An 11187-nucleotide genomic window follows, 5' to 3' on the forward strand; every position below is an offset into this window, starting at 1 on the left:
TTTTTGCGGCTAATTTGTCCTTAATTTTCAAATATAAATACGTTTTAAAATAATTATATTGAAATGTATATAATGAAAGTATATTATTGTGTTTTATTTCTATAAAATGCCTTAAATTTAGGTGACTCACTCTCTATTTCACAACAACTCTTACCATACAAACTCAATGACCCTGCGTACTCAATCCAAATTACGTGGCAGACTTTTTTAAGAAACGAAAATGATGACAACAAATTAAATATGTTTTATAGTGGTTATGATATTTGAACATATTACGATTTTAGGACGTCGGTAAAATCATTGTTTAAAATTTATAAAGCTAACAAAATATTTTAAAATGGGGCTTTGTAAGTGTCCAAAACGGAAGGTAACAAACTTGTTCTGTTTTGAGCACCGCGTCAACGTATGCGAACACTGCTTGGTGGCGAATCATCCCAGGGTAAGTATGGTGAAGTGAGATGGGGATAGGCCTAGGTACTAGGCCTAGCGTTAGAAACACATTTATATGATTGTTGCGGTTAATCTATTATTTTTTAGTTTTTGATCACTCACATATTTACAGCAATACATTTTAAAATATTGTTTGGAATTATTTTTATTCAGCAAAAAATATATATTTTATTTTTATTATAATTAAGAATTAATGTCATATCTATCTATCTTCTTTTTAGTGCATTGTTAAATCCTATCTTCATTGGCTTCAAGATAGTGACTATGACACAAACTGTACTTTATGTGGGCAGACACTTGCTAGTGGAGATGTTGTAAGGCTAACATGTCATGGTAAGTCGAAAGCAGCACTTTTCTTTTTCAGAAACCACTTTCTTTTTAGTTCAATACAATCACCTGTTACGAGTAGTGTATATAATCAAATATATTTTAAGGAGGCTCTAATATCTACTAATGACAGACACAAAGTGACTAAGATCAAATTTGCCGTTCTAACTTACTATACAATTTCTTCTTGCCGCAGATGTATTCCACTGGTCATGCTTGGATGATTTTGCTAAGGAGCTTCCGACGAATACAGCACCAGCAGGGTATACTTGCCCGACGTGTAATGAATGTATCTTCCCTAAAAGCAATATGGTATCACCCGTAATAGAGGCTTTGAAAGGATTCTTAACAAAATCAAATTGGGCAAGAGCTGGTCTAGGCCTACCTGCTGTAAGTTATTATTGTAGTGTATATCAAAATATCAACATTTGATATCGTCATGCAAACCTTCAAACAATGTAGTGTATATCAGTTATAATAAAAGAGTGTTGTTTGCTTACATTTTAGTACACTATATGTATATATAAATTCTGCATATATATCTTGCTCTTTTTTCAGTTTGAAGACAGCAACAGGTCATTTGATAGAGCACATGACAGTACTGACCAATCATTTAGCCAACAAAGTGGACAAGCACTAGAACCAAGGAACACATTCCCAATAGAGGGTGCTCCATCACAGTCGTCGTACAGTAGTCCGCAAACACACACGGTAATAAATGTTGACACCGGTACACCACATACAAGAACAGATAAACTTGCCAACATAGTCAACCGTAAGTATACTGTATCTCATTTTCAGATTTAACCAGCATTGTAGTGTTATGTAAATATTACCAGATGTAATTGTAGATACTAGACTAACTAGTTATTCCACCCAACCTGAAGAAGCTTCTATCCAGACCTTCCAGCCAGCTCAATTTTAACTAAGAATTTCCCAATCAATTTTCTGAATTATTGTTTCTCTTACAGCTCAAGCTGGTCGTAAAATGTATGATGCCACAAAAGGAGATGATGTTGTGGACATAGTTCATGATCATGACGTTGATAAATACAAGAGGAGAAGCGCCCTCCATTGGTTTGCAAGATGGTTCAAGTAAGTTAAATAACTGGTTAACCATTTTGAATTTATAAAATGTAAAAAACAATAGGTGCCATGAAAAACAATGATGTTATTGGAAAAAAGAGAAAGCGGAAGTCCATGCCATCACCTAAACCTCCTCATTCAAACCAGGGTTCATCTTTGTTCCAACCAGGGTTCATCTTTGTTCCAACCAGGGTTCATCTTCGTTCCAACCAGGGTTCATCTTCGTTCCAACCAGGGTTCATCTTTGTTCCAACCAGGGTTCATCTTTGTTCCAACCAGGGTTCATCTTCGTTCCAACCAGGGTTCATCTTTGTTCCAACCAGGGTTCATCTTCGTTCCAACCAGGGTTCATCTTCGTTCCAACCAGGGTTCATCTTTGTTCCAACCAGGGTTCATCTTTGTTCCAACCAGGGTTCATCTTCGTTCCAACCAGGGTTCATCTTTGTTCCAACCAGGGTTCATCTTTGTTCCAACCAGGGTTCATCTTCGTTCCAACCAGGGTTCATCTTCGTTCCAACCAGGGTTCATCTTTGTTCCAACCAGGGTTCATCTTTGTTCCAACCAGGGTTCATCTTCGTTCCAACCAGGGTTCATCTTCGTTCCAACCAGGGTTCATCTTTGTTCCAACCAGGGTTCATCTTTGTTCCAACCAGGGTTCATCTTTGTTCCAACCAGGGTTCATCTTTGTTCCAACCAGGGTTCATCTTCGTTCCAACCAGGGTTCATCTTCGTTCCAACCAGGGTTCATCTTCGTTCCAACCAAGGTTCACAATAATGAACTGCAGTGTGCATTACATGTTGTTCACATGTACTGTGTGATTGAAATCTGCACTTGTTTGATTTTATACTATTTTGTATCTTTACAGAAGTCGAACTAGTGAAAAGTCTGCGGCCGATCCTGGTGGTTCTATGAAGCGCTACGCCGTAATCCTGATCATTGGTCTCATCGCATTCTTTACTTTAGTCGTTATCTTCACACAAGTAGGCAGGGCGTCCGCCGACAAAGATCCGTTCTTAGATCCCATGGCAAACCCGAACATTCGAGTTGGCCGCAAAGTTTTAGAAGCTGTTAGCTTTTGATGATCAAAAATATACTTTAGTGTAAAAAATATTACAATTAATAAAATATTGTATAATCCAGTTTTTGTGAAATGTGCAAAAGGAATTGTTAACAATGAATAAAACAAAAAAACATGGATTATCGATGGGCATTCATTGTAATGGTTCTCAAACCAGAGCCCCGGCGGTGAACAAAATTGGAAGATTCCCCTGCACATAAGCAACGTAATGGAAGATAGTTACAACATTGATGTTTGTGATACAGTAATATTAATAACTGTAATGTATTTGCAACAACGGAAAGGTCAATTTTTATTATATAATTTTAAGGGTTTAAAAATTAAGTTGCATTAAAGAAATTCCAAATACCAGTTGGTTTAGCTGAATTTTTTCATTCAGTAATGTTGAGAAAAAATCTACGCACGTCGCCTGGATATTGAATTCGACAAAACTGTGAGGAATCAAGTGAGAAAAAGTACACATGATTAATGACGTCTCCGCATGTGGACAATGAATTAACATAATGCACAAATTGAAAGCTACTCCCACGAGAATTTAGTTGGTGGGAGGGGGGAAGGGTGTTCCATTATATAACATAATGTAATTCGAGCTATTTTATACTACATTGTTACTTTATTGTTTCTTTTGCAATATGTAGGAGATTTATACTGTACTGTATATTCAAGTTGTGTATAGGTTATTATTGTCTAAAAAGGGTATTATATTTAATCAAGGGGGAAAGTGTAGATAGTCGATATAAAAGGTTGTACAATTTTAGAAACTGTATTAGTTTCATTCTTTAGTCAGAATAATCGATGTATTTTTTATGAAAATATTACGATTTTTTCTCGGCACTTGTTATTTGTTTCCGAATAAAATATTGTACATAAGAGTTTGTTTTATACAGTTATGTTACATTATTATTATTCATTAGGAACCGTCCCCATGGCGGGTTTTCAAATGTAGTTTTGTACACATTTCCAGCGTACCACATCTGTACAATAACAAAATGTGTGTATTAAGCATTTTTCCCACTAGGACGCAACGCAAATGCGTAGATGCAACGCAAGCAAGTTGACCAATGATATGCGTAGTTCCGAATAATCCATCGCTTGTGATTGGTCAAATAATCCATCGCTTGTGATTGGTCAATTCAATGCGTTACGTCGTTTGTGTTGCGTCTCTAGTGGGAAAACGCTCTCACCCAAAATATAATGTTATTTTTTGTATGGTTACTGACAGTTATTATATCCGGAAGATAATAGCAATTAAATACAGATTTGTTAAAATGACAATGGCTTACTCACCTGTGTACCAGTCACTGTTCTGTAAAGTTGTCTCCAAAATTACCCCATTGCGTGTTTAATTGATGATAAGAAAGACAGAAGATTACGTTAGTTTTTATAACTTTGTCCGATCCAAATGTCAAATGTGAAGATGTGGTAGGCCTATAGTGAATATTCCACTATACTATATTTCCGTGAACCTATATGCTGGTATCATGAAAAAATATGTAACATTTAATGTACAGTATTTTTATTATGAAATACTAAGATGTATTTGAAATTGTTAAAATGTGCTGTATACACTTTTGTATCCGCATAAAGCATCATGTACCGGTATCAAATAAAGTCAACAACAGAAAGTGCGTTTGCAACAGTACACAATAGTATATTAGGACTGATAAGGCTATGCACAGCAACAATTAAACAAATTAACCGAGAGAAATTAGGAAAAGTTTCATCTTTGACGACCAACATAGATATCGTTGGCACGAAAACAAAGGTTTGATACTTATACCGCAGAGTGCACAACCAGCAGGTATATGCAAATGTATTTATATATCTATCCATATTATGTAAAACAATGACCAAGAGAGATAGTTTAAGTCACAAATGCTAAAAATATATAATATTCAAATATACATAGCGATTGAACCAAACAATAATCAACACAACAACCCACCTGTTCTCTATATTTAGTCATGGAGCGTTGCTAAGTTTCCCCTCGACACAACTTTACATTAGAAGTTAATTTTCAATACATTTGAGTACGCCACCTGGGATTGTCTACGCTTTATAAATCATCAGACCTCAACTCATAGATATAATGTATACCTTGTATACTATATCCCTATGGTGAGATTCAACATGCATAGTGATTCAATCTCCATTTATTGTATTTTTAACCATGGAGATTTAATTTATACATCCATGTTTCAACTTAGTTTTTGGGTTTACTGATAGATCGATAAATTGATTTATTTCATATACACTGTTGTACTGGGTTGCCTAACATTTCACTGAAGTACAAGTGTATTAGCATAGCCTAATTATCGGCTTTGTGGCTTAAGTTCTATAAAAGTGTGATCTTAATTGTCGAAATTCTTTCGTTATCAACAGGTGTACCGTACCCATTGCCACCAAAGGTTATAATTCTGTGATAATAAGGTAGACTTCGTACTTATTAAAGTAAATATAACGATATGTCGTTGACACGGGTGACCATATGCCTATACAGTTAGAACACAATCCCCTTAAAATTGATATGAAAGGGTTCCTAGCAATATCATTTTATTGGCTCAACGTGTAGGCTAGATCAATCAGTCATTATTTTGAAATTTTAAAATCCTTTCATATCCATTTTAAGCGGACAACTTAGTGTCTCATTATATGTCTCTCGCGTAGATACTTGCATTTTTACACCATAAGAACGGCTTGTTCATTTTGAACAAATCGTACAAAAACCTCTTAACTTGGCATATTTGACCAGTATCATGGATAAATTATGTATAGTGTCACATGTATCACAGGTGGACCTATACAGTATTTAAAGTTTAAGTTAGGCTTATAGCATGTGATGCATGTGACACTGTTACTAGAATTTTCCTATGATACTGGACATATTATACATACTCCGAGAATCGGCTTCCAATCTCGGCAGCCATAGGTATATACAGTATAATCGGAAAATTTTAAGTGAATTACAATTTCGCACGAATATATTTTTTTCTTTATTATAAACACACATTATATTGATGAACAATACGGTATATACATTATTGACTTCAGTTAACGTTATATCATTCATTCAAAGTTTGATGTCGTACACGTATACAAATATTGATTGTCTCATAAAAGGAATATTCTTTTAAATAAACTCGGCAACAATCACGAATGCAACACGACGTTGGCTTAGTTCGAGTGTAGCATGTTAATCCGAAATTATACATGTCCTCCCGTGTTGAACAAATACTTTTATTATTGACGTTGTTATGCATTATAAAGGGAGGGTTCAAAATGTAAGCAATAGTTCAACCCATATAAAATAGTTTACACAAAAAAATATGCTTGTATTTTTGAAATGAATAAATTCGGCTATTAACACACACGTCATTGAATTACAGTGTAATAAAATGTCCATTCGTTGTAAAAAAAAAAACCAAAAAAACTATTATTGGGAATGAATGGAAGTTAAAAGTAAGCAATATATTGACTCGATACAATTCGTTTTGCATAATCAATTCACACACATCCGTCACAACAGTAAAAAAAAGATAAATTATTTGATTTGAACTTGCACACTGGTCGTAACGCATCATAGCTTATTCTGAGTATATATATAATAGATTTCACCAACAGAATTCATCGAACTTTAGCGATTTTGTACAATCATGCATTCTTTAATATAAAAATTTGACCCAATATCCACGTAGGCCCTACTCAGATCAGATAAAGACCTTCATTGTCTAAATCGTCATGCACACAAAGGCTACTGGTTCATGAGAAGTAAGTGAAAGTTTAAAATACAATATTCAAGTACACACCCAGTGTTCTGTTATTTACGGTGTGAAATCATAAACGCTGCGTCAATCAATAAATGTACGTTATAACGGTTGGTTTGGTTGCGCATAAGTTCCACTGACGTCAGAATGACATGTTTCATTGAAACGCCAAGTCATTACACGTCATTTTAGACGCGTCACAATGTCTATAAGTAACTTGTGTTTTGTCCATTATAGTTTGATTCATAATAGTTGGGACTCATGTCGGACATGGCTGCAATAGGTGACATGTATCTGAATGCTGTACCTAGATGTATAAACCCGTTACCGAGTGCCTTTGCAGCGCGGCGACCAGCCTGCAAATGAAAACAAAATGTGTGAAGTAAAATCCGAACCAAGTTGCACTTGGCCACAAGCCATGGAACAATATATCTACACACAGTGTATAGATACAGTTATTTATTAAAGATTCTTTTTGATGATCTAATCAAATATATATATTACAATAAACACGTTAAACTGTTTTATTCTTGAGCTTTTTCCTCCTGATTCCAGATGAACCTTTTCACAAGATATTACCTTGAGTCATGTCTTTTGCATAGTACCCCGATATATACACTGAATTCATCTAATTACGATAAATGTTACTATAGTATTTTATTATTGCACATGTTTTATAGACATTTCATAAAAACATATCTTACCTTTTTTATCCTCTTTGATTTTTTCTTTTTCTTTTTTCGTTTCTCTTCTTTTTTCTCATACTTGTTCTTTTTCTTCTTGTTTTCTTTGTTTTCCATATTCTTATGTTCATTATTTTCTTCAACTACTAAACTTGTTATTGAAGCGTGCATTCGTTTCTTTTTCTTCTTCAATATATTGAATTTCATCTTGTGTTTCTTCTTGTCTGGTTTCCCGTCTTCTAAATCGATGTCTTTATTGTCTTCAACAACCAAACATTCTGCATCGGAATCTTTTTTACCTTTTAATAAACTAAACTTTCGTTTATGCTTTCTGGTTTTCTGTTCTTCGGGTTCCATAACTTGCTGCATGTCTTTCGTCATCACCAAATCTACACCCGGATTTTGTTCAGACTTATCATCATCCGCGGAACTTACAGTATCCGAGCGAAGCCTAGATTCTTCATCCAAAACAGAATACGATGAATTCTTTTGCAAGCCTTTTAGTGACAATCGTCTAAATGACGAACGTGCCTTCTCAGGCTGTGCTACCATTGTCACTTTGAATATTTTATCCCTTGTAAAGTCTAAAAGCTTATTCAGACAAACAAGAATTAGAAACAATTTTGAACTTCCTGTCGTAATACCTGGAGACCGTGAAGTTATGTTATGAATATAATAATATTCCGAAGTCCATTATAGGCCTATGCGTGCATGGTTGAAGGTCAATTGTAAAATCGAGGGCTCTTATCGCAGCTTACCTAAGAATAGTAACAAAGGTGAAAAGAAACTTTTGAAAGTAGAACTAACTTTATTACATAAAGATAATACCATTTAATAAGTAACAGTTACGGATCGATCGACTAGTTACTCTGGTTAGAATCACATGCAATTAAATATATAAAAGCTGGAGACTACAACTCGGTGGCGAAAATGGTGCCCTTCATTTCACATGACAGCCAAAGCATATGTGATTATTCCTTCAAAAGGGAATGTAACCAATGTCATGCTGGAGACCTGTCATTTCAATACTAATTAGTACGGCCCTCCTCTGGATCTCAACCAAACCAAAAACATCTACGCCATTACTTACCAGTTATACTTTGGCCAGAATCTCATTAATAATAATATATATTATGCTTTGATAAGTGACACAAATAGGGCAATCAGGCCCGTAACCAGGGGGGGATCGGGGGGATCGTACGATCCCCCCCGCTGAACAGCGAGTTCCGCTTGGCCTCCCACTTTTTTTTTGCTGGGCATACTAACACAACACGACGATTGTTCACTACAGGCCTAGTCAAGCCTTAATAAATTTAATTAATATATATATATATATTTTAACTAAAATATAAAAACCTAACACTAAAATTTACAAGATAAGTTCTATTTGATAACTGCTGAACATCGTGGTTCTGGAGCTAGCGAGCTGTACACAGAGCATAGTTGTTTGCTTGACATAACAGGGTATTCCCCTACACAGGTCTCCGCGTGCGTGTGACGTGCCCAGCCAGCTGCTTGATAGAGAAAGCATGCAGCTCACACGCAAGTGCAAGATGCAACGGTTGAGTGAATTCAGAGATCATCTTAATTCCATGGTTTTTTACCTAAACACCACATGATGGTGAATATGCCTGTTAAAGTCTCAATGATACGATCCCTAATGTACCATGTTGTTGCTAGGAGGCTTGAAAGGAGGAGGGATCTAGCCTAATTTCGGTCGGCAAGAGAATGCCGTCCTCTGACAATATAAGGTCGGCAATTGAAATTTGTGGGCTGGAAATTACACCAACTTATACTTATAGTTCATATACAAAAGAGAATAGCCGGAAATGTAGAGAAAAAAAAATCGAGGGTATGGTTCCAGTGGCGGATCTAGCGGGGGCGTATGGGGCGTCCGCCCCTTCCCCCCCCCCCCTATTTTTTAAAGATTTTTTTTTTTTTTTTTTTAAATTAAATAGATTTTAAAAACACGTATCGTTTCGACGGTCATCAATCACCGATGGTTTGCACATTTTCATATTGAAAATAGTACGTCGGAGCACATCGTCAGCTTGATCGCATTCCACCAAGCATGTACGTCGACATCCTTTGTGTACTATCAATCTCTAGCGTCACAGTTAAGTGTAAAAAGAGCAAGTTGATAAAAGCCACGTGGTGAGCTTGGTCGCGTTCCACTAAGCAGGTCGGCATCCTTTGTGACCGTCACTCCCGTATTGTAGAATAGCGGTACCTCAGACGATCAATAGAGTTGATGAAGCCACATGGGGTCTGTTTCTGCTGCATAACGCAATTTAACCGGTTATTTTAAAATAGATTAAAAATAGATAACAATAACATGGTCAGTGCTACTATACTACGCGCCCATTTATTAAGTACAATAAAAACAAAGGCTAGGACTGTATAGTGCCTATGAAAATTATCCCGTTAGGGCTACATTTTATTAAAACGTATTACTATTAAAATATTAACAATGCTGCAGCATTTCATGACCCATGTTGTTTTATTTGCTTTCCCGTCGATGATTCTCATAAACACATCGCGATGACATCATGACAAAAGAGGTGTTTTTGTTTTTTTCAAATCACTAAATATAATGTAATCGAGCCGGACCGCTAATTTTTAAACGATCGTTTAAACCAGGTCGTTGAATATGCCGTGATTTTAATTGTCAAAAACATGACCGTCAGTAGATGGCTCGGAGTTTCGATAAATCTTGCGTCGCATGTGTTGCGTGGTGAAAACACTCTCAGCAAGTTTGCTTCATTAATATGCATGAGACTCTGTGACGACCGCTTTAACGTGACGTCATGTTACTGCTGCATGCGAAGAAGTAGTGACCGCGATCGACCCGGCGCGCGTGTAAGAAAATAATACCGGCCTAGGCTAGGACAAGTTTATAAAAGCTGAAAAACATCGTCGCGTTGTAAAAATTTAGATGTAAAGTACAGGCAAGTTGTTAGCTTGCATTTGGTACCCTAGGTAAGTATCAGATGCATGTTCCACATGTCGTAATTTGCGAGCTTTAGAGTGTTTGGTAAATGACATTATGAGATGTTTGTAAATCGTTTTAAACGACTTACAATGCGCTAGAACGCCAAAATTTCAAGGGGCCCTCGGCCCCTGGACCCCGACCGGGGGCCCTTGGCGGCCCCCTGGCCCCCAGCCAATGTTTGCTCGCTTCGCTCGCAAAGCTACGCCACCCCTATTTCAATATCCTGGATCCGCCCCTGGGTTCCACTAAAGAACTTAACGATCCACCCCGCCGTCAAACCTGGTTACGGCCCTGGCAATATACTATAATAAGCTTAACCCTGTACTTACATTGAGTCCAATTTGGAGATCAATAAAAATCACGTGAGTATATTGATTGAATTGTGTAAACAGTAGGCCCTGCAACGTTGTTTCCAAAGATGACAGCTAATGGTATCTGCTTGTTGAAAATGTTGTTGTTCACTTTGCTTTCTAAACCCCGTTTATATTATTTGTCCCTGTTCACGTGAGGTAAAACTGGTTTCACACTGTGATGGTCTTTTTTTGTTAAATTGATCAATAGTAAATCTGAATGCTATTTTATGCCTGGTTACACCTTTTCGGCAAATTGAAAAGCCCAGACCATTCTATGAAAGGGTGCTTAAATAACACTTGTTGTGTATGTATTTCATGAGGGGGCTTTAACGCTATACTACTGAAGTAAACGCCTACCATTACGCAGGGAATGTGTAAAACATTGTCTTACAAATGTTTTATTAATTTTGTTTTGGCAAACCAACAACAATTAAATTCTGGTAAAAAAGAAAT

General features: G+C 36.4%; 3 protein-coding genes and 1 long non-coding RNA gene across 4 annotated transcripts in view; 3 read left to right on the forward strand and 1 right to left on the reverse strand.

The window, feature by feature from the left end:
- LOC144852046 (protein dpy-30 homolog) overlaps window positions 1–11187 on the forward strand; it is a 48854-nt gene that overhangs the window by 24793 nt on the left and 12874 nt on the right. The gene's annotated exons all lie outside the window — the stretch shown is intronic.
- Window positions 203–3814, forward strand: LOC144851636 (zinc finger protein-like 1 homolog). Its single transcript, XM_078709199.1, has 6 exons — window positions 203–439; window positions 672–783; window positions 974–1167; window positions 1336–1552; window positions 1749–1872; window positions 2730–3814. Exons 1-6 carry the CDS (start codon window positions 338–340, stop codon window positions 2941–2943), a joined length of 963 nt encoding a protein of 320 aa, XP_078565325.1. The 5' UTR covers window positions 203–337; the 3' UTR covers window positions 2944–3814.
- On the reverse strand, window positions 5929–10848 carry LOC144851922 (uncharacterized). Its single transcript, XM_078709583.1, has 3 exons — window positions 10711–10848; window positions 7411–8147; window positions 5929–7062 (listed from the first exon to the last, which is right to left on the reverse strand). Exons 2-3 carry the CDS (start codon window positions 7939–7941, stop codon window positions 6913–6915), a joined length of 681 nt encoding a protein of 226 aa, XP_078565709.1. The 5' UTR covers window positions 7942–8147; window positions 10711–10848; the 3' UTR covers window positions 5929–6912.
- LOC144852058 (uncharacterized) lies at window positions 9620–9868 on the forward strand. The gene is made up of 2 exons (XR_013614257.1): window positions 9620–9655; window positions 9733–9868. It is a non-coding gene; the product is annotated as an uncharacterized LOC144852058 (long non-coding RNA).

The sequence above is a fragment of the Antedon bifida genome, chromosome 9, assembly GCF_963402885.1.
Source record: "Antedon bifida chromosome 9, ecAntBifi1.1, whole genome shotgun sequence".
NCBI lineage: Eukaryota > Metazoa > Echinodermata > Crinoidea > Comatulida > Antedonidae > Antedon > Antedon bifida.

Bases quoted from the DNA above. Each gene is read 5' to 3' on its own strand.
- LOC144851636 (XM_078709199.1), top strand. From the start codon at position 338: ATGGGGCTTTGTAAGTGTCCAAAACGGAAGGTAACAAACTTGTTCTGT. The intron at 784-973 runs GTAAGTCGAAAG...TTCTTGCCGCAG, and splicing joins TGTAAGGCTAACATGTCATG to ATGTATTCCACTGGTCATGC. The intron at 1,553-1,748 runs GTAAGTATACTG...TTTCTCTTACAG, and splicing joins ACTTGCCAACATAGTCAACC to CTCAAGCTGGTCGTAAAATG.
- LOC144851922 (XM_078709583.1), bottom strand. From the start codon at position 7,941: ATGGTAGCACAGCCTGAGAAGGCACGTTCGTCATTTAGACGATTGTCA. The intron at 7,063-7,410 runs GTAAGATATGTT...TTTCATTTGCAG, and splicing joins AATCAAAGAGGATAAAAAAG to GCTGGTCGCCGCGCTGCAAA.